Source organism: Truncatella angustata, assembly GCF_020726525.1.
Source record: "Truncatella angustata strain MPI-SDFR-AT-0073 chromosome Unknown BKA67scaffold_5, whole genome shotgun sequence".
Lineage (NCBI taxonomy): Eukaryota > Fungi > Ascomycota > Sordariomycetes > Amphisphaeriales > Sporocadaceae > Truncatella > Truncatella angustata.
Window position 1 is genome coordinate 3585889 of NW_025763385.1, and position 27222 is coordinate 3613110.

General features: G+C 49.5%; 11 protein-coding genes across 11 annotated transcripts; 6 read left to right on the forward strand and 5 right to left on the reverse strand.

Moving 5' to 3' along the window:
* Nucleotides 1-1361: 1361 nt before the first annotated feature.
* On the forward strand, nucleotides 1362-2746 carry BKA67DRAFT_660193 (uncharacterized protein; the record flags this gene model as incomplete). Its single annotated transcript, XM_046107579.1, has 2 exons — nucleotides 1362-1575; nucleotides 1626-2746. The coding sequence occupies 2 exons, from the start codon at nucleotides 1362-1364 to the stop codon at nucleotides 2744-2746; spliced, it is 1335 nt and encodes a 444-aa protein (XP_045957901.1).
* Nucleotides 2747-5119: 2373 nt separating this feature from the next.
* BKA67DRAFT_519427 (ubiquitin-related domain-containing protein) lies at nucleotides 5120-5495 on the forward strand (the record flags this gene model as incomplete). Its single annotated transcript, XM_046098099.1, has 2 exons — nucleotides 5120-5335; nucleotides 5421-5495. 2 exons carry the CDS (start codon nucleotides 5120-5122, stop codon nucleotides 5493-5495), a joined length of 291 nt encoding a protein of 96 aa, XP_045957902.1.
* A 540-nt stretch (nucleotides 5496-6035) lies between these two features.
* Nucleotides 6036-6344, reverse strand: BKA67DRAFT_537258 (uncharacterized protein; the record flags this gene model as incomplete). Its single annotated transcript, XM_046100289.1, has 1 exon — nucleotides 6036-6344. The coding sequence occupies one exon, from the start codon at nucleotides 6342-6344 to the stop codon at nucleotides 6036-6038; it is 309 nt and encodes a 102-aa protein (XP_045957903.1).
* A 368-nt stretch (nucleotides 6345-6712) lies between these two features.
* BKA67DRAFT_570641 (uncharacterized protein) lies at nucleotides 6713-8004 on the forward strand. The gene has a single exon (XM_046103173.1). It carries the CDS (start codon nucleotides 7036-7038, stop codon nucleotides 7777-7779), a length of 744 nt encoding a protein of 247 aa, XP_045957904.1. The 5' UTR covers nucleotides 6713-7035; the 3' UTR covers nucleotides 7780-8004.
* Nucleotides 8005-9239: 1235 nt separating this feature from the next.
* BKA67DRAFT_326802 (uncharacterized protein) lies at nucleotides 9240-9624 on the reverse strand. The gene has a single exon (XM_046096212.1). It carries the CDS (start codon nucleotides 9528-9530, stop codon nucleotides 9336-9338), a length of 195 nt encoding a protein of 64 aa, XP_045957905.1. The 5' UTR covers nucleotides 9531-9624; the 3' UTR covers nucleotides 9240-9335.
* Nucleotides 9625-10375: 751 nt separating this feature from the next.
* Nucleotides 10376-10645, reverse strand: BKA67DRAFT_519554 (uncharacterized protein; the record flags this gene model as incomplete). The annotated part of the gene is made up of 1 exon (XM_046098104.1): nucleotides 10376-10645. A coding segment is annotated over one exon (270 nt), but the record flags the coding sequence as incomplete, so codon positions are not given.
* A 32-nt stretch (nucleotides 10646-10677) lies between these two features.
* BKA67DRAFT_508335 (uncharacterized protein) lies at nucleotides 10678-11064 on the reverse strand (the record flags this gene model as incomplete). Its single annotated transcript, XM_046097155.1, has 1 exon — nucleotides 10678-11064. A coding segment is annotated over one exon (387 nt), but the record flags the coding sequence as incomplete, so codon positions are not given.
* A 4025-nt stretch (nucleotides 11065-15089) lies between these two features.
* Nucleotides 15090-15540, forward strand: BKA67DRAFT_537260 (uncharacterized protein; the record flags this gene model as incomplete). Its single annotated transcript, XM_046100290.1, has 2 exons — nucleotides 15090-15137; nucleotides 15187-15540. The coding sequence occupies 2 exons, from the start codon at nucleotides 15090-15092 to the stop codon at nucleotides 15538-15540; spliced, it is 402 nt and encodes a 133-aa protein (XP_045957908.1).
* Nucleotides 15541-19691: 4151 nt separating this feature from the next.
* BKA67DRAFT_660199 (uncharacterized protein) lies at nucleotides 19692-23845 on the forward strand (the record flags this gene model as incomplete). The annotated part of the gene is made up of 6 exons (XM_046107580.1): nucleotides 19692-19791; nucleotides 20639-20946; nucleotides 21002-21346; nucleotides 22459-22928; nucleotides 22981-23215; nucleotides 23384-23845. The coding sequence occupies 6 exons, from the start codon at nucleotides 19692-19694 to the stop codon at nucleotides 23843-23845; spliced, it is 1920 nt and encodes a 639-aa protein (XP_045957909.1).
* A 587-nt stretch (nucleotides 23846-24432) lies between these two features.
* BKA67DRAFT_570669 (uncharacterized protein) lies at nucleotides 24433-24722 on the forward strand (the record flags this gene model as incomplete). Its single annotated transcript, XM_046103174.1, has 1 exon — nucleotides 24433-24722. A coding segment is annotated over exon 1 (185 nt), but the record flags the coding sequence as incomplete, so codon positions are not given.
* A 1623-nt stretch (nucleotides 24723-26345) lies between these two features.
* On the reverse strand, nucleotides 26346-26651 carry BKA67DRAFT_537263 (uncharacterized protein; the record flags this gene model as incomplete). Its single annotated transcript, XM_046100291.1, has 1 exon — nucleotides 26346-26651. One exon carries the CDS (start codon nucleotides 26649-26651, stop codon nucleotides 26346-26348), a length of 306 nt encoding a protein of 101 aa, XP_045957911.1.
* Between the last annotated feature and the right edge of the window lie 571 nt (nucleotides 26652-27222).

The following is a 27222-nucleotide window of genomic DNA, read 5'->3' on the forward strand; positions in this document are numbered from 1 at the left end:
GCGAGACGGGAATCAATTTACTCCCTCCTATCAGAATGCCTAGATCGGCTAAGCGCAGTTTGAGGTAGGCGCAGGAAGCCACGATCCAGGAGCTGTACTTTCACTTTGCTTACCAACGCCTGCGTCTGCTCCGCTGCAAGCTTCTACAAGGAGCTTAGTGTGCGAGGAAGATTATTAAACATACCGGCGTATTTCTGCAAGAAGTCGGTCAGCACAAGCAAGCAGACTTAGATCATGACAAAGCCCTTTCCAGACCAATTAGGCTCTTGAAAGAAGAAAGGTAGAATAGAGCTAGTATGAAAAGAAGAACCAAATAGCCAAGCTGAAGACTACAGAACAAGTAGCAGCATGCCACACTCCTGCAGGTTCTGGGATCTCCTATTTTGTTGATCCGTCCTGGTTTGCTCTGATGCTAGTAGCATGTCGAACTTCGAACGAGAAGAGTCCATGGGCACAACTACATATTCTAACAAGACATGATGTGATAGCCAGACAATAATATACAGCTGGAACGTAGACCTGACAAAGATGCAGAGAGATATACGACCATACTTCTCTTCCTCGAGGACCTTGTATTCCTGAGAGAAGATCAAGCTCGCATAAGTGGTCCATCACTTTGCCGTCTCAAAGGAGATAATCTTTTTATTGATAGTTCTAAGCCGTTTTAGGGTACTGGGGTCCAGTACCTTAATACGGCATAGCTCTGGAAAGACAAGCTTCGGACTCCATAACTCCACAACCTGCTTTGCTGACCCTACGACAACCAATAACTGCACACAAAAATCCATGATCCATGCTGAATTTACCCCTTCTCAGACGTCGTTTTTAATATCATCAACGTAGATTCTCGGACGATTTCAAATGCGCCTGTTCACGATGACCCAGTAAGTACGTTAAGTATTTGTCTATGAATATGCTCTTAATCGAGGTCTTGTTTATGAAAGTCGTAGTCAGATCTACTCCTTATTGGACCAGAAGCTCCGCCATTTCGGGCTTCGGTGGCCGGCCTGTCAGATATACACCCTCAAGGCTATTGCAAAGGGCGAAAGCTGCGAAGATAATTTGTCGCATGATAGGAGGGCTAGGCTCATGAGGGTCACGTGAGCTGCCTCCATGGGTACCCGTGCGTGTATCGGGCGGAACTCTCACTGATAAAGGTCTGACCCACTCCACCATAATCTCGGCTCACTGGCGGGTTGCTAGTCAGCTAAAGTCAAGGATACTAAAATCTCGATCTGTGACCATAAACCTTATTCATACCGTACGTGCCCCGCCCCCAAAGCGCGAGGTCAAAACACGCGTTAAGCCCCTCAATAATTTTCCACAACGATTCATTGCTAAGATATTAGAGGATTTCAAAGATGAGCGGAAGGACAGAGTTGGCGCGTGAATTAGCCGCATATGACCTCTACGTCAAGGAAACCAAGGCTGCACGACTTTCCGATCTTAAAGCGCTCACTAGTAGACAGGAAAAACCGATGGACGACAGCACACTCATGCAAGGCAGATCTAAGCGGCAGAGAGTACGCGCGCCATCTCCACCCAGCAAGCGCGCGCGGCGCAAAATTAAAGACCGTCTGTTTTCTTCCCGATTGTGCAAGCCTGGTACTAATCGTTGCAAGCAGAACAACCACAAGTACACCTCAGTGACGACGACTGCGATGAAGCTGAGCTAGATCGAGCAGAATTCAGGAAGAATGACGGAGGTGACGACATGGTCGAAGAGCAAGCAATGCAATACCCAATCGCTACTATTGAGTTATCGGATAATGAAGACCTCTGCAGGGATGCTTTCCCCATTCCTTCATCACGGCCTTTATTTTCGATCACAAAAACGTCGCTCAGCAGGGTCGAGGATCCTCAGGGAAAACTCGACGATGCTGCTATTTGTGGCGCCTTAGAAGTTCTACAACAAGTCGTAGGACGTGACCGACTCCGGTATGTGGATTCTTTGCATGTTGATGCATCGGACCATATTATGACAGACTTTGCGTCTGCACGGATCCTCATTCCGATCCATCTTCCGAAGACAGATCACTGGGCATTGGCATTTATTAAAGAGTTTCGTGAAGAAATCGATGTCTACGACTCATATCCGCTCCTAGATGATCAACGTAGCGTTCAGGAAAAGATTCTAAAGTGGTACAAGATATCCTTTGGAGATCACAACAATACGGATGTCACAGTCACTGCACCTTGGTGTCAGACAGATAATTTCGATTGCGGCCTCAACATTTTGATTTTCTCGTTTTACTTGGCGGGTGGTAAATCTCCGCCCAGTAGAGCAGACAGTATACACTGGCGCCGTCTATTGTCTCAGCTTCTTCAGCCTTTATCAGAGCAAGAGAACGAGATCGTCCACAGCAAAGACAAGAGCATTAAATCTGTTCCAGTAGAATGTGTTCCCTTCATTATGCCCATACCACAATTTCCAACCTCGACAGAAGTCTCTAGCAGAGGCAGCGCGACAATTGCCCAGATCCAGGTCATGGCAACGGAATACCATAACTTCATGAAGAATTTACCCTCGATTGTAGGAGCAACCACCAGACCCACTACCAATAAAAGAATCCACGCACGTATCATTGATACGCTTGCTCTTTTGAGAAATCTTATGAGTTTTGCTGGGGAAGATCCACAGTGTTTGGCAGTTCGGGAAGCTGTAGTCCGTATCTCGCGTGCTATAGCCTATTTACAGCAGGCTGCGGAAATCATCAAAGCAGAACCGTGGAAAACTCAGGGCTAGTGGTACAACGGTATTGAAATATTATTAGAGCTCAGGTACCAACAATCACAAGTCATCGTTCGTGTGGTTTTAGCGTTCCAAGTATTCAGGGCTCATATTCAAGTGGCAATTGGGCAAGCTCGGGATACAATACTTCCACACACTATTGTCCCACACCACGGCCTAGAACGGTCCCGATAGCAAGATCTTCGCAGAACAAGATCGCAAATTGAGCTATGCTACTTCTCGCATTTTTTGCCATATTAAAAGAACTGTTTGATTGATATTGTGCCCCATAGTTAATCTGAAAAAAGAAATACCGCATCGGAAGGTGATGATGCATTTTATTGAGGAGAATGCAACATACGTGTAGGTCAGAGCTAGAAGCGGACCGTCTGTACTTAGAGAAGAAGGCAGGGTTGATTCTCTCTGTACAGAGCTATTGTGTATGTATGGTGGTGCTGTAAGCAACTGTTTTCGTTTATGCCTCCAAACAGGTCAACCTGAAACTCGGAAATGCCATGGCATGGATCGATACTGGAATAGAGCGATGATATTCGTCCGGATCCCAATGTGGCTTGGATTTACTTCAATCGTGCAAGGCTACGACACTGGCCGCACGAGTGGATACCAGCAGGAGGTAGTGGGCCGAATACTGGCAACACCTTGACAGTCTTGCACAGTCTTGTGTCCACCGGTCTAATCCTGCCAAGGAAGCGAGAAGACAGGCTAGGAATGACGGCGCTCGTCATGGATTCCGATGCCAATGCACTTACCATCAATCTGCCCTTCTGCGTCCGTCAAACCCTGCTCGACACTCCTGGTGCTCGTAGCTGGTGTTTCTCAATGCTCTTATGTACCGACTTCTCCCTTTCCACACAAGAAATCAACCATCCATATCGTTAGTATGTCAGTATATGAGGTGTCTCCCAGCTTAAGCTATAACGTGGGAATACTCGGTGCTTGGCGGCCTGGTCATCCCCATCCGTTGTTTGCTCTCATTGCCAGTTGTGACCCGACAGTCTGGTAAGCTAAGAGGAGGAATGCCAGGGCAGTCGAGCGTCTTTTATGCCAATCCAGAGCACTGCCTCGTAATAGTGGAGACCCCAGGGATATCTACATGGCTGCTCATGTCATTGGTGGCCATACTGTAACACACAGCTCCGCAATCTATTGATTGCAGTCCTTCTTATGTTATCAGTCACTGGGGTGAACACGAGATGTGGTTGCATTATGTCCTTCTCCCCCGGCCCCCAGCTTTCCTCGACCGATTTTCTCGGTCAAGATAATGTACAGTATTGACAGCATCCATCTCCCACGGCCCCAGCTTTCCTCAATCATGTCTACGCAATAAGCCGCCTCTGTCTCTTTTTCTTTTTCTTTTTGTCTATGTTTTCTCCACATGCAACTGTGCGTGCTCATTATCAGGTACGAAATTCGTGTTCAAACTTGACCTCGCGAAAGGTGGTGCCAATACTCAAGCTGGGCTAGCCAATTTTGAGCCCTGCTCAGAATAAAGGAGCGGACTCATGGTGGGGCGGACATACCGTGTCTTGGCCCGCAAGCCAACCGCTTTCAGGGCTCAGCCAGGTCGCAACCCAACAAACACGTGGTTCTGCTGTATGCAGTTTCCGGAAGGGGCCAACATTTGATTTTTTATCCAATACACAAGTACTGTATGACACTATTAGATTTTTAGAGGTTGGGCAGACCAAGGGAGATCAAGGGAGGTCACGGGCGGTCAGGAGTGGTCAGGAGTGGCCAAAGTGGGATTCATACCCCAAATGACGACCAGATCGTAGCTCGGAGGCCAAGTGGGTCTAGCGGGCAAAAGTGCTTAACTCCGCCATCTAATCAGAACGCGGATCTCATTGCCGGATGAGCTTGAGGAGGTTAACAACGGCATTTCATTGCCATACTAGGTTAGCTTTTATTCTCATTTTCGCCCGTCACCGATCCGGAACTGTGTATTCAGGTGGATAATATCCTGCTCCTGAATGAGGCAAGTATTTATCCTAGTGAGCCAGAAACGGCTTATGGTGCACGGAGCATGCTCTTGCTGCGACAAACGCACATTCAGACTGAGAACAGTCAGTCTAGGTTTTTCCAAATCTCGAATTGTATTGCCTGACCCGGAGAGCCCAAAATGATGACCTTTGTGTTCGGGTAGAAATATGGAGCCCTCCAGATGCAGCCAACCACAGACACGTCGGGTCCTCATAGCGACAGAGCACTAGTTGTGAGATTCTTTCTCTTTCGAAAGAGAAACCGGGTAGCATACGCTAGATTTGCTTTCTACACAAGTCTTACTCAATGGTTGTGATTACCGGGTTTTATTAGCTCCAAATATAAACTCCTTTCGAAAACTCCAAACCAGCGACGATTCCCATCACAATGTCACGCGGAAACCATGCTGGAAATTCCACCAGCGAGGATCAGCTGGGCATCAGGGTCACGGACAACAACAATGAGATTCTGTTCAAGATCAAGAAGTCCACTCCGCTCGATAATGTCATGCAAGCGTTCTGTGGACGTCAAGGCAAGAAAGTCAACGTGGTCCGGTTCTTGTTTGAAGGACAGCGTGTTCAACCGACTGATAGTCCCGATAGCGTAAGTGCAAAGGCCATTGCAAAGTGTATCCGCCTGATTGAGTGTTTCTGTTCCTCGCCCATATACTAATACTTGCCTTCTCCAGCTCGGAATGGTTGATGGCGATTCTCTCTCGGTCCACCAGGAGCAGGTTGGGGGCTTCTATGGCCAACATTTGTGAGGATCTCTTAGAGTACTCCGTTAATAGATAGATATGTATATATATATACATATATATATTGCTCTAGAGCTCGAAGTAGAATAAGTATCATCGTTGCTAGCTAATGGGAGTGGATCCAGTTGGACCTGTTCAGGCTGCTCTCAACAGCCACAAGTCTTTATAGTTCTTTGGGCAGGTTAAGTGTCCTAGAAAATTGGGTGGCGCAGAATGTGACCGTCAATCGCAGAGCAGTGTCTCTCTCCGAATACATTATTTCTTTGCTCCCTTCTACTCTTTGAGAGGCTAGCGACTCTAGTATCAACTTTCCAATAGCGTGCAATGGAATAGATGCAGGCTGGGGGTTAAACGTACATTGACGACTCCAATACCTGCGATATATGGGTCTCGAGGCACGTGGTTCAAATACAATCGATCACTCCACATGTTCAGAAGTCTTGTTTAGCGGAGCACAACTTTCGCTGAGTACTTTTGCCATTAAAACTCCGTGCAGCTTATCCTTGACTGCTTATTTAGCCAAATCCCTCCACCAGAGATCTCAGGTCATGATATTATGACGAATATTGAAAAAAGGTTCTGATTTTCGGTAGTTGCAAAATCATTCTCCTCGTCGTTGCACACGCTGATAAGACGCTTGTTGAAACGAACACGATCGATTGGCAGGGCTTCTTCTGCCAGGCCTAGGATGAAGTCCGCAGATTGCACAGTCCTTCGCCCTTTAGCTCGACCCATCTCTGCGACGATCGTTCTGGCGTACTTTCCTTTACTAAGCCCAAACTGTGTTGTCATCCCCGTGTCTCCGTCGGTGGTCATGAAGTGTGACTTCTTGAAATCGGCCTGGAGTGTTTCCATGCAGCAACAGCTCTTTTCATTCCCCACTAGTCACAGCTCTGTCAGTCTCAACGCTAGCGCTCACTAGCTTTGAGGGTTAATTCAGTGCACAACACCAACCTTGAGTGTGCCAACCCATATATGTCGTCTTGTAACGTAGATCAATTTAGAGCTGATAGTCGACATTGCACACCATTGGCTGCGGCTAAATCGATCATGACCGCAGTCTTGTTTGTCGTATTTCTTGCATTTGTCACCTTTTGACTCTTAGGCCGCTGTAGTTCCTCCAGCATGTGGACAAGGCACAGTTCAGTCCACTACCGATCGCCACAGCAGAAAGGGACTGTAATGGGCTGCTCTTTTTCGGTCTTTTCCACCAGCAAGTGTCTGAAGATCAATTCAGTCTCGACCTGAACGGTCCCCAGCCCAGGTGAGGACTTTTACTGGTCTTTCCCAAAGCCAACCATACCCGTTACGCTACCTTGCATGAGACTGCATGTCAATTAGACGATGATGTAGATCAGTTGGAGGCTTCGTGCCTAAGCACAACATAACGCTAGTCAAGCTTACAGCTGGGGAATTTTTCCAAAACTTCGCATCGAGCCTAGACATCAAGGCGCAATCACATTTCCCCCCTTATTCGAGTATATTTAGACTCCTGTGTCCAGCTGCCTCGCCTGACATTCACAATCATTAACCATAATCCATCGCAATGAAAACCCCGATTCATAATACTTCTTCTGCGCTTGGGCAGATGTCTGGGCTCGGTACTTCCTACACCAACCGCAATGAACAGTACCTTTTGGACACGCTCCGGATCATTCGCTTTGCGAAAAGACCACTGACAACGTTTGAGCTGCAGGGTGCCATGGATACACTGAAGTGTCACCGTAACATAGGCAAACTCAGGGACCCGTCAATGAGTACGAAGGAATTTCTAAGAGATTACGCGGATCTGATAACAATCACCACGGACCGTGAGAAGGGAAGGATTGTGCGACTATCTTCCAGAGAGGCATTTCAGCATTGTCTACTACAGGCAGCACGGCAGAATTATGATGGCCAGCCTCTCATGACAGATGTCTGTTTGGATGCATTGCTGTCAGATAAACGCACTACATATCATGAAGGTTCTCCCCAGGCATTGTTCGTGGACTATGCCGCAACGTACTGGCCATATCATTTATCAGGCTGTCCATCAGATTACAACTACAACCACAAGGCAGTGCTAGCAGTTCCTTGGGACAGGCCCGAAAAGTTATCTATGTGGAAAGATAAACTTCATTCTGAGTGTGCTGGAATACCTTCCAAAGAAGCCATTTATGCACAAGTACTTGGCCTTGACCTTTTCTGGTCTTTTGTGAAAAGGACGGCGGAGATTTTTGCAACGGACGAAATAGGGCGGGAGGAGGGCGAGGAACCGGAGGATTTCATGGACGAAACCTTATTTGAGTAGACTGTAATCAGTCGTCGCGGCCATACCGTGCACTGCGGATGCGGTCATTCAGGGTATTAGATCTCGATAATGTTGATGGGATTGTACGAGGACGAGTTTTGGTCAAGATTTTGTAAGATTATTGAATTGCTAGGTAGAGACGGACGGCACAGCAGAGGAGAAATCGACTCTCTAAGATGGAGATCAAATAGAAGATATAAGACGATAATTCGGGTCCGTTCACGATATATCCTGGTTTCCTTATGGACCCCAATTCGAGGTGTAGATGAGTTCGTATGAGGTAGTCCGAGTATTTGGGTTGTCTGACTCTGTCTCAACTGTGTTACGGAAGCGACAGGTACTGTCCTTCGATTTGTCCGACAAGAAGTATGTGTGGTCATTGTGGACGACGAACATACACTCGGGGAAAACCACAGACACATGCCCAGGACTCATTGTCATGTGACTGCCCTATTACCAATGGGCATACAATACACGGAGTCTCACGATCGCATCTAGTGGGCGTTCGAGCACTCGACCTGGTTCTACAACGAGACGGAAAAGGTCATGTACTACGCCATGGTGTCCAACTCGGTTCGGAAACCCAGCAGGTGTGGATCAGAGCTGGGTCCACTGGACACTCCGGGAGCTTTCCTTCAGGATCCTAGCGCCGTACTTGTTCACCACCGTAGATCTTGAAGTGGTAAGCTCGCAATATTCTATCAGTCTATTGAATTATTATGGATTAATTCTCTCTGTGTTGGTACCGAAGTGACAAGGAATGACGCAAAAATCGCTGGGCCCATCTGATTTTCAGTCCGGCCTACTTATTCCACACGACCGGATCAATTTTACCTGGGAGTATAGTGACTTGACAACATCGAATTTTGTCTCATGGTCCATTCGAAGTAGTACGAGTATGTCGTATGCGAAGTTATATGACAGACGCAATACTGGTGAAATATAATGCCCGAATAGCGGTTTACATTGTAGTGTGGAGAATGTATGACGGTGTAGTGTCCCGACGGTATGCCTGAGTTCTAGACGCAGCATTTGGCAGTCGACGCACAAAAAATTTCTTTCTGCTTAATCGTACTGGGATATGTTACGTCGCCCTGATCTAGTAAGTCAGGCCTATATCTAATGTATTTGGTGTATATTTCGAAGTAGCATGATGTTTGTTTGAGCTAGCCCACGAACTACGGTTAGACAATGCAGGTACGTATGTACATGGCACGTGCTAGCTGCGCCATGATTAGCTGAGTTAGCTCTGTAGCGCCGCGGGCTTGAGCTAAGCTGCACAACACTGGACGGCTTGTTCAACGTGACAGCTCTAATGGCAAGAAATTCAAAGCCCTGCGAATATGACACAACAGTGTTTGGCATGATGCAAAGCGATGCATCACGCCGACATGAGATCCCAATAGTTCGCCAGTTGCTGGTAGACTTGAGTGCCGAAGCCCTACGAGCGATCCCGACCAGAAGCTGCCCCTACTGCCCCTTGTGAACTGTTCAGAACAACGAGCCTAGAACCCACGACCGAATATTGAACGAAACACCGCAAAAGGTACCACATATCATACATGGCCGAGGTTCTGAGCGACTTTCGTCAAGGTTCTCTTTGTTCCTGTACACACACACACACACACAGAATGTCTTCCAAGTATGGAAGCAGCCACCGCCCTGTTCTTATCGAAGCACCACTCCATTCCCAGATCTGCTGCGGATGCATTCTCGTCGCTTTTACCGGTACAGCCTCTTTCTGATCTCATCTATTTCCCGCCCTGTCTCCTCTGTTTTCACCATGGCCAATTTGGTTGACGCTCACAGACAGTCAAGATAGTCAAGATAGTCGAGTACGGTCCAGACAGAATCAAAATCGGCTTCCTCTATTTGTCTGACGATAATTTCGAATGGAACATAACAGTTCAGTGTCTAAAGCGCAAAGATTTGGCTGAACCATGCATGGTCCGCATTCCCTTATGCCTGAGTTCTGTGTATGCGGTTTCACTTTGGTTAGACAACGGCTACAACGGAAAGGATTAAAGCAGAAGACGAAAAAGTTTACACCTGATTTCTGGTTCTCACGTGCGTCGAATGGGTCATCGCCACACAGCTCAGGGACAGGCTGGCGCGGTCTCCTATGCGGAGACGAATACACTAAGACAGGCCATATCCGCAGGACTCACCGCAACACCGCCGAAGACCTCTGCCCGATGCAGTCTGCCTCGGTTTCGGTACACTTCTTGGGTGGTACCGCCTTTCCTAATGGTGAACCCCCAGCCTGTGCGATTGTGTCCCATTTCCTGTAACTGCGAACCGTCCGAGTACACGATCAGCTCCACCGCGCGACGACGGTATAATGAGGCCTTCGCGCAGCCAGTTACCTACACATTCAACTTTTTCAAGATTAGTGCATGACATCCTTTCACGATTCCATGATAAAGTACGCCTTCCTCCACTAAACGCTGATTCTGGATCAGCTGATCCCGGAGGAACAGACAATATGTCGATGGCCATTCGCTTAAGACGCGGATATGTCCGAACCCCTGGCACCACCAAATAAGGACAGAGCCCTCAACTTTTGATCGTCTGCATGCGAATAAAGTTGTCGAAGTCATCGACATCTCGAGTAATAATCTTCAGCAACCATCATTTCATCCAGAAGTCGATCAAAGTCATTTGGGTGTCCCACCTGCGAGCCGCCTGCTTCGTTCGGCTGCTGCACAGGCCCGAGGGCTGGCGCCATCTTGTATTCCTCCTCCCATATTGCTCGTCCATATCGAACGGCAGCGGCTACCCATTCCTCACTCCAGTGTGTTTCAAGGTATCGTGCTCGCTTCGACGGATCGAGGAGGAGGGCAGTGACGTAGATTGGTGACTCCTGCTCATAATGGCGGAGCAGGATGTCCTAATCATGAGGTTTTGGGAGAGCGTCGTTGTCGCGCCTTGGGCCCACAAGGTGGCGGATGTGAAAGGTTGGAGGAACGCGTGTGTCTTCTCTAGGTAATTCCAATCTGATGAGGTAATAATGTTATCTCCCAGAGACCCATCATGGTCAAGCAAAAATTGCTTCACTTGCTGCTTTTTTCTGATAAGATTGTCTATCATCCTATACCATGAGTTCCAGCGCGTATTATTGCCAATACCGAGCCGTAACGCCATGCGCTCATCCCATGCAACACTGTGGATAGCAGAGTTGCGTAACCATAGCCCAATCCGGTGTAATTTGCGCAGGGCAGGTATCATGATCCAGCCGTTCCTATCGGCAGCCTTGTTGGATTTCTTATCCGGCGTCGATGTAAGATTGCCGGCTTGAGCAGAAGTCGAGATACGGCGCCACCAGAGCGTCGCGTCCGAGCTTCCGCCCGACGTGACTGGTGTGGCGCATCGTCACCACTCACCTCATGCAGGATGTGGTGGAACCGCTCGTAGAGTTCATCCCCAGTGACAGAAAGGGGTTGGGCTGTCGCCAGTGCTGATGCTTTTCTGGATATCAGAAAACCTTGGTCTAGGCGTCATGGATCAAGAGCTCGCGATACCTTAAAAAAAGTATAAAAATAAATGTCTTAAGCGATGAAGGGATGGTGTTGATATTTCAGGGGTAGAATTGGGGGCGATTGGAATAGGGCGGCAACTCCCCGTCTATGATAGTAGAAAAGGTGCGCAGAATCAGTGGCTGACGGAGGCTTCCCAGTCCTGTGTTTGCATATGTAAGTGCAATGCAGGTTCGCTGTCAAAAACCCCCTTCATTATTTTAGTTTTCAAGTCCCCACCAAGTACCTGACTTGTCTATCTTCAGCTCGAAGCCGGATGTAATCTAGGCCCATTGTTGCTTGCCTGCTGTTTTAGTGACACACGTCGGTAACGCCGAACGAAAACCTCTGAAGTAGAAGTTGTTGTATGAACGGACTGATTCGTAAGGAGAAGTTGGATAGAATTGATACTGTCCACTGCACTCCAAATGATAGGATATCCTGGACTTGTAAGCCCAAATAACTAGGCAGACAAATGCAGAAAAAGCGATTTCACTTCATCGAGTCTAGATTTGGGTGGCCTGAAAAACCTAAATTACGATCGGTGCGCCCCAGGTCCATGCAGCCCCCCTCCAATTCATGACAGAAGGAAAACTTGGAAGGAAACTGGCGCGCTCCCCTGCTTCCAGAAGCAAAATGACATAGTCCTTAGCTCATTTGTATTGAAAAGCCCGTAGCCTCACTTTTCTCCCTCCAGGAGATAAAGCCTTATATACCTGAGACATGTGGTAGCACACCGAGAAGCATCCTGGCAGTATTGTGGAACATGCAGAGCTGTGATGATGGTCTGCATGCTCAGATCACAAATATTGACTTCAAGGGAGTAGGGATGCTCGAGGACATAGTTGGACGTGGAGGAAAGACGTAGGCGATGCATCCCTGTCGCAGGGCCATCATTGCGCATCCAGCAAAACTCCTTTGTCTGCATCGCGAAAAGTCCCATGGACTGCAAATGAGAACCTGGAGTTTAAAGCAATAACACACTATACGAAAGGCCCACGATGGGCACGCGTAGAGAATGCTATGCCCTCGGGCATAGCAGCCAAGTACGCGTTTGGGCTCAGTTCAATACCCTAGAATCAAGCTGAAGCAGTCGGGGGCAAATACTACACAATATTTAAGAGCGGCTTACGGATGGATTGGTAGTCTATTGATGCGAAATCGGAACTGTTCTTTCAGCACTATGCCGTAAATAGGCACACATGTTCATGTTGCCTTGTTTATGGCGCTATCATGCTTGTCTATTGCAAAAGTTTCGGTGAGATACTTGTTGTGGATGTTTATTCATTAAATCTATTACATTTAATTGATGTGTTGTTCCATTCTGGGGCGAGTAATCCCTGATTGTGCATAGACTTGATGTGCCGCAACTAGTGCAGGGTGGAATCAGTATTTCAGGATATCTATCCCTACGGAACGTCCAATATCCATGTAAGTGTCAGGGAAGCAGAAGAAGTATCGGCTACAAGCCAATCTACGTTATTGCAGGACCTGAATTAGAACTCCCAGTCTCTGTCAGTTTAAACAACCCTTCATCTTGGGCATATCCTAATAAAAAAGCAGCTACCCTTCACCAATTACGCCCACTGTGCACTCTTCTCCCTAAATACTGTGTATAAGCCGCCATTGGTGCGTGCCTCGGAAGCAGTGTGTGTCCACGCAGTTTCCCACGTGCTCTGGTGTCTATCTCTCTCGGCAACTACAGTGATTGTCGAGTCTGTGTGTCCGAATCTTTTGTGATATGGTGCCAAGTCGCCGTGGCCGGATCTTGCTGCCAAAAGCCTGTGCAGCGTAGCTCTTACAGTAGCATACTGAGTATGTTACGAGCGTGAGCGGCGCATCAAGGGGGCCTGAGTGGTGTGTGGAGTGTGACCCCCCCCCCCCCCCCCCCCCAAAACTGTACCTACTACACCGATTTGACGACTTTCGGGAACTGGAATTGCTTCGCCTGTAGATTCGTTGTAGCCGGGCGTCGTCTTTCGCAAGCAAGCCAAAAATGAGATTCTAGACTCGAACAAGGACGCATGTTACACAGGCAAAGTGACCCCATCTCAATTGTAATTTTCTTGAAACCCCGCAATTTTTGTACATTAGCATTCCGCTATCCACGCATCCATACCACACTGCATCGCAGCTCATCATGTCCTCTTATATCTGTAAACTTCATTTCCCTTAGCGGTATCACCTCACGCCACTCATGCAATAGCTTCTAGTTGTGGATTAGAAATCCTTGGTTGAAGCAGACAGGTTATCTGGACGTCAGCACCGGTTTGTTCGAACCCATCGACGCGTAGCTGATACAGATGAATCGGCATGACATGTCGCCCAGGTCGTAATACTCTGCATGTACCTACTTGTTCCGGCGAGACTGTCGCGAAATTATTGACCGGATTGAGGTGGAATCTTTTGAAACCCGATAGCTCTTGAAATCGAGAGTATTGGAGGATGTGCTGGGTATAGTTGATTATATATTGCACCTCGCACTTATGGAAGCTGTTATGTCCATCTCGCTGGAAGTGTCACGATTCTGGTCAATAACGTCACGGAGACCACAGCACCACCAATTGAGAGTAGTTACTAGCCCAGTGGGAGAAACATTGAGCTACGTGGTTATCTCTGTATCTTTTCAAATACAGTGCCTGCGAATCTCCCTGGTCGAGAGGCTGTGCTGGGGCGGATCACGCAGCCGACTCGAAAAAAAGGGTCTGGCAGTAGTTTGCGATAATAATGTCGTTCTCTGCATGGTGACCCTGTAAAATTTGACGGTACTCTCACATATTGTCCTCAATGCTGGAGCGTGCGTGATACATGGCTTGGTTAGGATTTGGCTTCGTTTTAGCCTGGTTCTGGCTATAAACACATTGTTGCCCACCAGTACAAGCTTACCTGAGTATCAAAGTCGGTACGAACCAGCTTCCACGGCAAACAATCTGAAATGCAATCATTCTTTACACAAGTTAAACATGGCTTTCGGTCGCCACAAACTTTGCGAAGTAGTGGTGTCCAATTGCAATAATAGCGTGTGGCATTGAGAAGAGGAAAGCGCAAGAAACGACCGCAGGGATTTAGTTACTTCTGTGTACGTGTGTTAAGGTACTGTACTTCTCTTAGACATGGACTGTTACATTAACTTCAATCAATATGTCCAAAAGCCGCACAGAATCTGGTGGGTCAAACTTCTGGTGCATTAGCGCCATACTGAACGCTGAAAAATAGCTCTTTCCACGCTGTCTGGTCACTGGTTTGTTTTGAATTAGTCCAACTGATCTCGCTACCTGTCAGATGCATCATCAGGGCGTTAGAGCTGATGATGTTATCCAGGGATCAGCATACAAGCACTCCCTCGGGATCAATTAATGATGGATGAACTCCTGGTACCGTTCTCGGTGGGTAGGAGTCGAGCAGTCTTCACACGACGGGGTCGCTATAGGTCTGGCAGAAAATACTAGAGCACATGTTACCTGCTAGGTGTGTCCTCCATAAAAAAACGACTTGCCACCGTTGTCGAAGATAGCTATGGAGGTTACGGATATGACAAGTCCACGGACGATATAAAAAGGACACCGGATCACAGTACCGGTGCGCTCGCTCCTGCTGTTGTCGTACCGCAACGACATCTTGTATTCGACCGGTCCAATATCAGAGGGGGTCAACGGCGGCCGAAAAGATCCAGCGCCGCAGCATACAACATATGACATGACCATAAGTCGTACGATACGCATGCAACCTGCGAAATGCTTCCAAGACTAAATCATCTTTAGCTTACGGTCTACCAGAACTTACACTCACCAAGATATGAATGGGCAGCCAAATACCTCCGGTGCGACGAGCCTGCCCAGACCTGTGAGTACTGCTAGTCATGCATTCTCCCACTCATGCTGAATGTTCGTAGCGCAAGCGCCGTTATAGTAGCACCTCTCCCAAAGCAAGCCTTCCCGTCGGTACCGCAGCGTCAAACGTTTCCCACAACTCCAACCGTTCAAACACAGGAGAATCTTCGGACGATGTCATCCAACAACGCGTGGAAGTGCTAGACGCACACATACAGGAAGCAGAACAACTCAACGCTCTTCTGAAGTCATTGGTGGATGTATATCGCCGATTGGTCGATGAAAATCGCTCGAAGACTCCCATCTTAGATGAAATGCTTCGATTGAATGAACTGGTGCTTGAGCTGATTGATAAGATATCGCAATTGGCTAAGAAGTTGGCGGACTTAGAATACCTCTATGTGATGGATCTTTAGACATATGTGCCAGATAAACAAGCACAGTAACATGCCTACAACAATTGACTATCCTATATGACGAGTATTGCGAGCTTAAGGAATAAAATTGTCTAGCATACAGGATCAAGATTCACTTATATAGTGGGGAAAAGCAATTCATAAGGCGGAGTGGCAACGCGAAGTTTCGATGGATCTCTTGGCTGAGGGCATCGCCGAATGCCACTATACAGGCCCATAGCCTATGACACTTCCTTCGTACGACATCCTATATCGTCTAATACACAAACTTGGAATAACCTTGTACTCCCTTGAGACTGGTGCTGCATGTCTCTATGGACTTCCCCCCTTGGCCCTAGATACTTATGGTGCTTCAGATCAGCTTGTGAATTCGTCGTCTAGACCAGTCTCTGGAGAGCCATCGTTCAGAGCCACGAAATGTCCTGATCAAACCAGAGTCCTCATCGTATGATATATTACATTCGCAGTTCAATCCGTTTGGCTGATCAATCATTGTTGCGACATGTACTGTTCGTTCAGATGATCCATCCAAGTCTTGTTCGTCGCCCGAATAGAGGACTTAACTTCAAGTGCGACACCAAACAGACTGTACCTCAAGAAAGTACTGAAATATCTGTCGAACAATGGTGCATCTTTTCAGGGCTATAATTCGCTTTACTGGTGTCACCATAGAGCTGGTCGTTGTACTTTCAGCAAAGTCTACAATTACCGTCAACCTCAAGGCATACTTACAGGCGTAACAATCATGCCGTATTTCGCGGCTGCATACCAGGAAGATTTTGAAGGATGGACCACGTTCCAGTTCGGGCACGCCGCACGACCTTTGCGTACCATGATCGAGAGACTTGAAAAAGGAGGATACCATTTCCCAAGCGGCCTTACGCAAGACAAACAGCTCGTACACCCGCTTGGAAACTCCGAGGCTGTCAGAACACCTCGTGTATCACCCCGTACGAGCACCCTTACACCCGGACCAAGTCGTACGAACGAATTGCCTCCAGAACGTATCGAGGATAACCCCGATCAACACCAAAGGACCGAACAGCAGTCGTACGCACCAGATGGCGTACGACAAACAGTCGAGGCCCCCGTAGCAAGCAACCGACCGCAAAGGGATAGTAGGGAACGGTCGAACGACACCCAGGAAGTACCCGATCGTACGACTCGCTTCCCATCACGCCCTGCTCATGCATACCAAGAAGAACAACCACGGGCGTACGACCAGGACTACGGCTATGGCAATGTCCCACCGGGAGTACCATTTACGATGGAAAGTCAGGGATTTCCATTCGCACGAGTAGCAACAGTTGGTCCAGAGAATCCAAACGACCCGTACGCGCTTCCACCACCCAAAAGAATATATAACAGCACGTGTAGCCTATCCCAGATCCAGGCCTTCGCCAAGGTTTGGAGAAAAGAGTTGAACTATACAGGGAAGCCGTACGATATCCTATACGACAAAATCCGGATGTTTATAGCTGCGTGTAGGAAGATCGGAATCACCGAGGACCAATTCCACGCAGTATGGTCATATATCTTATCGGATCGTGCGTTAGACTTTTATGTCAACCATATCGGTCCCGACAAGATCTGGTATGATATCTATCGTGCGATGGATTTGCATTTCAACCACAGGGTGAACCACAACCAGTACTGGGCAGACTGGAGCTCGTTGACTTTCGTACGGATGCGAAAAGAACATACCGACAAGACCAATTCAGAGGTCCTAGAGATGCTGCTAGACAAGATGCAGTTAACCCAGCGTGCATTAGGAGCTGGATATCAAGGAGAGATCCAACTTCGTACGGCTGTTGAAAGAGCATGTGAAGGCGTTCCAGAGCTAGAACCAGCTCTGATTCAACAAAGGCAGTCGTGCGAAGAGCTATTCTCAGATATGAGAGCAGCCATCACTGTAGCGTCGGACCGTGAGCCGACTATATACCTGTCACAACTAGACTCGTATATAACCAGGTATCTCACCGACCGTACGTATACCCGTAACCCGACACAACCGTACGAGCAGAAAAGGTCAGATGCTATCGTACGAAGACCATTCCGGGACAGAAAGTTTGGATCACGACCTCAGGGTCGTACGGACAAGAAATGCTTCGTATGTAAGAAGGAAGGATGTTGGTCCACAAACCACACTCCGGAAGAGAGAGCAAAGTCTCGTACGAGATACTTGACAGCATGCGATGACCAAGACATCGAGCCTCTATCTCGGGACGATTTTGCATCGTACGTACAAGATTACGAGGACAAGACCCTGACCTAGAGGATACGTACGACTCCGAAGAGGAACAGGGACAGAAGGTTGTCCAATACCTCCTATCCGCGTCGTATATCCATCGTGCGACAGGTACAAGTGTATACGACATGCCGTACGATCAACCATTCTCGGAAGCATTTGTCCTAGAGAACCAGTATTCGCACGAGTACCAAGGTGAGCTCTGGGATACTGGAGCATCACAACTTTCTACAGTCGGCAAATCACAAGCCCTCGCATGGCTACGTGATAACCCTCGTACGAAGGTCAAATGGGGTCCTTCATCTAACACATTTAACTTTGGAGGAGGAGAACCCTTACACGCGATTGGTACGATAACGAAAGCTAATCCCCTTGGTGAGGTTACGTACTATATCCTAGAGGTAGACACCCCATTCCTGTTATCATTAAACGATGCGGACCGCCTCGGGGCATACTTTGATAACACTACAAACCGTATCGTACGAAAGGAAGATGGTATCTCACTTCCGGTCGTACGAAAATGGGGACACCCGTTCTTTAACCTGTCTCGTACGGAGGCATCCATGTTCTTAACAGAACAAGAGCTAAGGCGCCTACACCGTCGATTCGGACACGCGCACGCAGACCGACTCTACCGGTTACTTCGGAAAGCCGGTATCGAGGATGTTGATCACTCCGTACTAGAGGGAATACAAAAGGTGTGCCACCATTGCCAATCGCACGACCAAGCACCCAAAAGATTCAAGTTTACGTTAAAGGACGACCACAACTTTAACTACGAGATCTTTGTAGATATCGTACACTTATCCGACGGGAATGCCCTCCACGTAATCGACGCTTCGACGTCGTACCAGGCCGCTGAGTTCCTAGAAAAGGAAGACGCACGAAGCGTGTGGGATGCGTTATGCCGATGCTGGATCTTCGTATACCTCGGGCCGCCAGATATTATCTCGCACGACCCGGGTACCAACTTCGCATCCAAGGAGTTTAGGAGCAGCGCACGTATAATGGGCTGTACGTGTAAGGAGGCACCCATCGAGGCTCACTGGGCAATCGGAAAGATTGAACGCGCCCATCCACCCTTACGGAGGTCGTACGACATCCTGAAGAAAGAGCTCGGCCATAGTACCGACAACCGTACGATCCTCCAAATGGCAGTTAAGGCCCTGAACGATACCGCCGGACCAGACGGCATCCAATCGAGTCGTGCAGACTGTCTTTTTGGGTCGGCAAGAGAACAGGCAGAAGACGTGGACAGCAGAATGATCGAGCAACAGCTCACTGACGATACTGCCCAGGCAATGGGATCAAGCACTAGGCTCCGCTCCGAAGGAATCTGGCCAAGGAGACAGAAAGCCAGCCAATTCCCAGCACTCCCTGCCCGAAGACAATCAGCTCGATATGAACCATCTCCCAAGCAGACCGGAAACCTATCACAGCTGGCAGAAGCAGCTCTTCATCTCAGCTCATGAATAGTAGTGGATTTGCACCGAGACGGTCCGGTCAAGGTCTTCCATACGGCGAAAAAGTTCAGGAATTAGACGATCTTGATCACTCCATCGAAATTGCTGTTGGCCCTCAGTGAATATCGGTAAGTCAGGGGAACCACACTCCAGTCGCCTCGCCGCTTCACTTCCAGTCGAGAAGTGAGCCTCAATCATGCCGCAACTCATATCCGTCTTGGGTTGCTCTGCTTTCTGCATTATGTCGAAGATCAATTTATCGGTTTCCTTGCCATGCATATCGAGCATTTTGCTCTGCCCAAGTTTCTCTTCCAGCTCGGTAAGGGCTCGGTCACGATAGCTCTTGTCGGCCCCCTGATTGTATAGCGGCCTGAGCATCTCAATCACCTCTGCAAGGACACGTACGCGGCCCTGCTTTCTGGTACTGTTTCGAACACATCATGGCGTTTCTCGATTCCGGCCCCGTGCCACGCGATGGTTATGACGACCGTGCCCCGTGCGTCGGCAAATTTCCCCATTGCGGCGATAGAGAGACCTACGGTAGGTATCTTAATGACCCTAAGTCACAGGAGTTGCTAGGGGTCGAAGGCTGGAACTTCAGCTCCAGCAATTCTGACATGAACGAGCGCTGGCTGGCCAGCAAGGATGCATTTCTACCAACAACACGAGAGTTGAGGTGAATTCTGGACGAGTCATTTACGAAAGTCCTAGTTCTCAATGGGAACAATGACATTGGCGTGTAAGTCAGCCTTTATCACTTTGTTTTTGATTGCCCTATTGCTGCTATTGAACTTGTCTGGTTACGGAAGTTAAATCTTGAAGCACAGAAGATAAGAGAAGCCATACGGCATGTGGCGAAAGCATTCCCAAATGACAAATATGAAAATCGGGACGTGTAGAGAGAATACCCTCCCCATGCTTTTCGGCTGCTTAACAGGGATGAAGGGGACGGTATAGAGGAGAGGTATGAGCTGGGTTACTGGGTCGGACGATGTTTGCAAGTGGATGGGCGAATCAAAGAAGCAGTTCGATACTTGGAAGAGAGTTGCCGATGGAGGGGAAGTCATTTTCCAGGAGAGCACCGTTCTCGACTGGCGTCACAGTACTCGCTCGGAAAGGCATATCAAGCAGACGGACAGGTGAAGAAGGCGGTCAAGCTGCTTAAACACGTTGACTATGTGCTGGACAGTCAAGCGCAGATACGGCCGTCATATCTATAATTGACCAGATAATTGAGTCTGGCATTGTCAGGGGCAAGATAGTCGTTGATACCACTACAGTCCATCCGGACACGACAAAAAGCATCGCTGCAAAAAAGACGCGTACAGAAGAGCACCCTTTCTACGCGGAAGCTTTGTCATACGCTATCCTGACATCCCCCTCTCAGGCCCGGAACCCGACGGGGACACTGTCAAGTTCTTACCGGACAATCCTGCCTGGGTTCAGGGCCTACCCTGGGTGTCTGGCGTCCCGCCGAAAATCAACAGTCGCGGAATCTCAGTACGCCTCGAGGCCATCGATGCCCTTGAGACGCACTACCAGGACAAGCATGGCAAGAACAAGCTCCAGGAGCTCCATTTAGCCAATGCGGCCCGCGACGAGCTGCTGAGCCAGCTCGGATTCACCAATGTGAAGTTCTTGGACAACTCGCCCAACAAGGTCGCCTCCGCGAACCACGACAGCTTGCCTGGGTATGTGCTGTCTAACGGAATTGATGCAAACGGGCGTTTGATCGGCTTCGTCTACGCAGTGGCCCGGCGCAGATGGGTCGACTCTCACCGTCGACGAGGCGGTTGTGGATAGATCGGTCAACGCGAAGCTACTTGCCAACGGGCTCGCATACCCAGCCTTCTATGGTACCTTGCCGGCCGCGTTGCGTGAGCATCTTGCGACCAAGTCGGGAGCGGCCCGGACGGCTCAGAGGGGACTGTGGCCGCGGTCGACCGCCGATAAGGAGACAGCCGCGGAGGAGGTCAGCCCCACGAACCTGCAAAGCTTCGTCATATGGCCGAAGCTGTTCCGCCGAGTTGTGGAATATTTCGCCGATGGAAATGACGACTTTGACAATTTCAACGCTTGGCTGCTCCGCGACGCTGTGAACCGCGACGACGAATCTTCCGCCTCGACACCCAAGAATCCGGGCATTTGCATGATGTGGTGACTGCCGCAGGCAACAGCATCCAGCTGACCATCTGGCCGGAGGACTTCGTTATCAAGCCCGACCCTGCCCCCATCGATTAGATTGGGTCCATGTAGCAAGTGGCACACTCATCCCATGCACACTTCCTCCACGCCGGTGCCTAAAATGCTCGAAAGCAAGGTTGAGAACCTTCAGTGAGTTCACGGGGAGTATCTACCACCTAATAAAAAGGCCGCACATAGACGGCTTGGAATAAGATGGATTATTGTTACTGTCCAAAAGTATGCTGCTTCGTGGTCTTTTGACACCAGATTGGTTCAAGCAAGGCAAACAAATTTTCATGCAGAAGTGCATCACACAGAGTGAAGGCGTCGATCAACAGCTCCAAAGGATAAATAAGTGCTACAGAACTGATGGTTAAATTCAAACCTCTCCAAACATTGCTTACCCCTGTCACCTTGCTCCGTGTGACTGCCGTGCACCTATGAGGTGTTCCCTTGAAAAATATCAAGTTGCGAAGTCGTTCAATGGCCCTCGCCACAGGGAACAAGCGGCCAAGAGATCCCACAGCGGTTTTATGCACCAGTCGACTCATTCTGTGACGTACTTGGAATCTGCTTCTCAGAGTTGACGGAGTGGCGGGGGTTGTCCTTGAGGTCCGGTCACCCTGTGTCTGCGGTTGGGAATGACCTCTTGACATTGTTGGCGGTGTTCCCCATCGGCGGTGGCGCCCATGCGCGCTGTCGCGCATGCATAGGTTTCGACAGTCCGCAATTGGTGCTGGAATCAATTTTTCCAGTTTCCAGCTCCCAGCTCTGACAGCACGTGTGTGGCGGTGGCCCCCATGTGCGCTGTTACCACTCGGCGGTGGCCCCCATGCGCGCCGTCACCCCATTCACAGCTTTTACAGCCCGCATTTGGTGCTGGTGCTGGAACCAAATTTTCCGGTTCCCAGCTCCCAGCTCTGACGGGCACTTGTGTGGCGGTGGTGGTCAGACATTTCTAGTGCTGATGTCCTGGAACGGATTTTATGGGGTTTTATAGCTGTTTGTGACCTTCTGTCGAAGCGACGTGCTGATGAAGCCGAACGTGAACGACGCGATGAGAAGCGACGTGCTGATGAAGCCGAGAAACGACAAGAAGAGGCTGAACTGTTGACGCGACGGACAACTTTGGACGAATACATTGCCGCAACTCATGACCTCGTAGCCAGCCACTTCGCCGTCGAGACCGACAAGGAGCTCACCTCGAAAGGGCCCATCACAAACCCGCTCAACAAGCTGTGTCTAAAGAACCTACGCCCATGGCCCGACTTTCTCGAGCAGCAGCGAACCACTCTAGGGGCCCTTTACGGCACCTTCCCGGTCTCTGATCGGCGTTTCGAATATCGGGGCTTTTTGACGAGCCTCGGCCAGCGAATTGCCAAGCGACCGATATCTTGCGAAAAGACGCTCGAATATTTCCTGCACAACAGCGTCGAAGATCCAGTGCGAGAGATTTTCGATCAATTGCGGGATGTGGACCAAGTGCGGCACGAGTTTGGGGATCGGTAACGGCATTGTCTTTGAGAACCACCCCAATGTGATCAGCGATGTTGCGGAGGAGGTTGTCGACCGGCAGGCCTCATCGATACCGCCACAGACGCCCGATCAAGGGAAACATCCGGGACGCATCCGCCCCAATCAGTCATGCGTATACCAGTTTGACGACGAGCTCTCCACACGGCGTACCATGCTGTATGTGTCCAAATACAAGGCCCCGCACAAGCTGACCGCTCCATACCTGCGTGTCGGTCTGCATCCCATGGATATCTTCAAAGACGTGGTCAATCGGACAACAATACCTACCGCGGCCGATCCCGACGGTCGATTCCAGACCCTGCCGAGAGGCTCACCGCTGCGGCCATCACACAGACCTACAACTACATGATCGAGGGGGGTCTCGAGTACGGGTTGCTGACTACTGGCGAGACCATTGTATTCTTGCGAGTAGACTGGCGAGAACCCGGCACACTCTTGTACCCATCTAGCAGAGCCCGCTTTTGAGGTGGCAGCGCAATCGGGGGAACACCACGCTTGCACCGCAGTTGGCCAGTACCTGGCATTCAGCCTGATGGCTCTCGGCCCGCCAGGGAACCCACCCAATGTTCGATCGCAGGATGAGCGGCAGCGTGTAATCTTGGGGCTGAGGCGATGGGCGGAGGACTTTGAGACGACATTGCGATCTATTCCCCGAGACGAGCGATACGCTCCGAGCAGCTCAAGCTCCGGCTCGCTGTATGCGCCGACGACTTATGCAGGCATCAGCCGGTCACCGCGCGTGCCTCGAACAAGACCCAAACGTTGGGCTCAGGAAGAGGACTGTCCAGATGTGCAGCCAAGATTTAGGGACCGGGACGACGAGTCTTCGTCGGATGAGTCCTTGCCTCCGATGCCGGACACGCCGACACAGTAGTCAGAGCCAAGGCCCCCGGCGCAGCCAGCGCATTCTGGCCGAGCGCCGCGCGGGGAAGCTTCACAAGAGCGACAGTACTGCACACAGCGATGTCATCTAGGACTGGTCAGAAGAGGTCGGCTTGACGCAAATTGTCCCAACGTTCTCTTGCACTGGCAGGCTAACCTTGCAGCTGCTGATCATCTGATCGACCGTGACGAGTTCCTCCGGCTCCTATTTCAGCAGCTGCAGGAGTCTCTCGACCACGGGATCAGTCGTCTAGATGTGGGCGGATCTCGCGGCGTGCTGTTCAAAGTAAGTCTGATGGCTTACGGCTACACTTTCGTCGCCAAGGGCACGGTATCTGCTTTAGATCTTCGCGACATGGGCAGGATTTATTACTACGACCATCGGGTTTACATCGAATACCTGTTGCTTCTCTCGCATGGCAGTCCGATTGACGAAGCGGTTCGTGCTGGTGAGGTCAAACGTTGTCTGCGGGCGATACATCGGGTGTGCGTGGTGCATCGGGACGTGCGTCGTACCAATGTGCTACGCAATACCGACACAGGGGAGCTCATGCTGATTGACTTTGAGTGTTCTGTCGTCAAGGCAGGACGGAAGCCGCTGGGCAATATCGTGCCTAACAAGCGATCGTGGAATGGGCAAAGGAAGGGGACTACGGCGTCAATGTACAGTCATGTTCCGGGAGACGACAAGTAAGAAGATATACTGCAGGCAGGGGTCGAGTTCCCTGAGAAAGACGTCTTGCAGTGCCCGCGGCATGTGCCTACAAGCCACGAAAGACGCATGTCCCTGCTGGCATGGCTGCTTCATTCAAAGCTGTACCCACGTCTGGATGATACAGGAACATTTCAGGTTTGAGTCAAAGCAAAGACGATGCATAACGTAGCATACGGTCCATCTGAAACATCAAAAAGCGGCGTCCACTGTGGTACTTGAGTGCCTAAATTGGCTAGGAACGCCGGCTCTTGCCCATTAGTGACGTTCAACACTTGTTCTGGCATTGGGACGTGGGCCGGGTATGGAACTAGGTGATATCGACGCAGCTGCTCCAATGCGATCTGGCATTTTGCTAGCTCTTGGCTGATGAGACAATGCTCTCGGTGTTTGAACAAGATTTCGTGACTAAATTCCAGCTCAATGGCTCCCCTTGCACGATTTAACCGGGATAACATTTGGGGCGCTGGTGGTTGCGTCGCCGACACTTCCTCCTTTCTCGTCAGTGCTATCTCCTCTCATTTGGTGAAGCAAGATTGTTCTCTAACTTTCGAATTCCCGTCAGATTGTGGAGACAGCCAGAGTAAGCCGATTTCGTTCCTCTCCCAATCGTGTCTTCGACCCTCCTCCGGTGCATGAACGCATCCAAAACGAGCCACGGGACATTGTTCAACAGATGATGTACAGTATGCAATGGTTTTCCGATATGCTCATTCTTGGGCGGTCGACGGCATGGACCGGTAGTGGGCGTGTACTGTATGTGACCTAATGGTGGCCCAAATGCGGTTTCTGGGAGGGTCATGTAGAGTACCGACATTCGAAACTGCCGTTCATCTGCATCAGATCTGAAGCTTATATGGTTGGGGGACGAAAGACGCTGCATTTCCATGCCCGTTTCGAGCTTCGTTCTGAGCAGATGTTACACCCGCCATTCTTCTGCCGCGTGGGGCTTGTCGCGACATTTTCGGCTCGTCCTATTCAGGTATAGTGGCGATCACTATCGGTCACGTCAGTGCTCGGAGTCGCGTACAGTCACCACTTTTCTTGGATACTAGGAACAACAATCCGCATGTGAGCGGACGAGAAGAATCGGATACAACTGATCGGAAGTCTACAATAACGGCGCGCAACCCCTCAGTTTTCAAGTCATGACTGGGCACATTCGGCTATACTGCACCTAGCTATTGCCCGGTAGGTAGCACCCGGAATCCCTCGACGGAAGGGCCCGAATCATCGGACCTCCTTGAACTGAATCGATTATATGTGACTATATAGACCGATAGGAAACATCAAATCATCAAATATTTTCAATATCAAATATCGTAACCAATCAGACGATCTCGTCGGCTCTGCGAGTTGAATGCACACGATGACTGCCAAGCTCTGGAAGAGAGGAAGCATAGAACAGTGCCTATTTCCGCGAATGATTGCAGTACAGTAAACGCAGAGGAGATCCCATTGAAAGGTTAAGAAGTAAAAAAGGCAGCTAAGTACAAGATCCTTGATACATCCTGGCAAATATGCCTAGCAGAGGAGCAGACATTCTGGCCGTGTTTCTCGATCAAGGTCGCCTTGCGGCATCAACTACACCAACTCTCTCGACGCCTCCTGAAAAAAAGGCCCCGGCAGACTCTCTACCAATTCGAGAACTTTGTGCTCAGTTAATGCTGTCATGAACCGGTGAAGACGAGCGTTTATTCTCTCGATTGAGTGCATTTCCTCGGTTGTCGCAGCCCAGCCCATGCCGACGATGAACCTCAACCTGTACTCGGTCATAATATCATCCTCTGACCGGGACAGTTTTGGCCGTCCTGAGCGCGCCCATTCCATTGCACACTATTTCAGAGTCGATACTAGAGCCCCTAGTCTCCGTTAAAAGCGTGGAAGGAAGCAGAGAAATAGTGCGTTCCTCCTGGCCCTGTGTGCCTTTGTAGTAGTCCCATAGTCGCCAGAAGTCCGTGTATTTCGCTAAGAATGGTCCAGGTATATCACGCACTGGCGATTTCGAGTTCAGATATACTGTTCGAATCACGAGGAATGTTATGCCCAGGCCAACCAAGGACAGTGACATCGCAAAGAACTGCATCTTCGTTGTTCCGTAAGACCGATCACGACTTGTTCAGTCAAAAATCAAATGTAAGAATCGTTGGCTCGAACCATTATTCTGTGCAGTCAGCTGCCTTTTATATTTCACGTTCACCAAGTCTAGTCCCGGCCTTTTCGGTTCATATGTTCACTACCCAGAACGGTACACTACTGTACTCTGACAGATTCGGGGATTCAAAGCCTCTTCCTGATTCTGGTCTGACCCAAAACAACACAGTTGTCCTCAAAACTAGAACCAAACTCGCCTAGTTCAGCTAGTGACATTGTATGTTCAGAAACTTGGCCACAGCACAAACTCTACTTGGAATACAATACAATACAATATCTCTATCTGTGCATCTAAAGTGTCCGTTTCCGTACCGAGACTAGATATGGCTAAGGCTAGGTATACTCAAGTGTGGCCCAAAGCTAGCTAGTATAGTTGCGCGGAAGGACGTTTATGAACATTGTCCACTTACCCTTAAACGCAATACGCAGCGACTAAGGACCTATCCCATGTACCTAAGCATCGGTACATTTACTATGTCCAATCTTGACCCCATCTACACTGC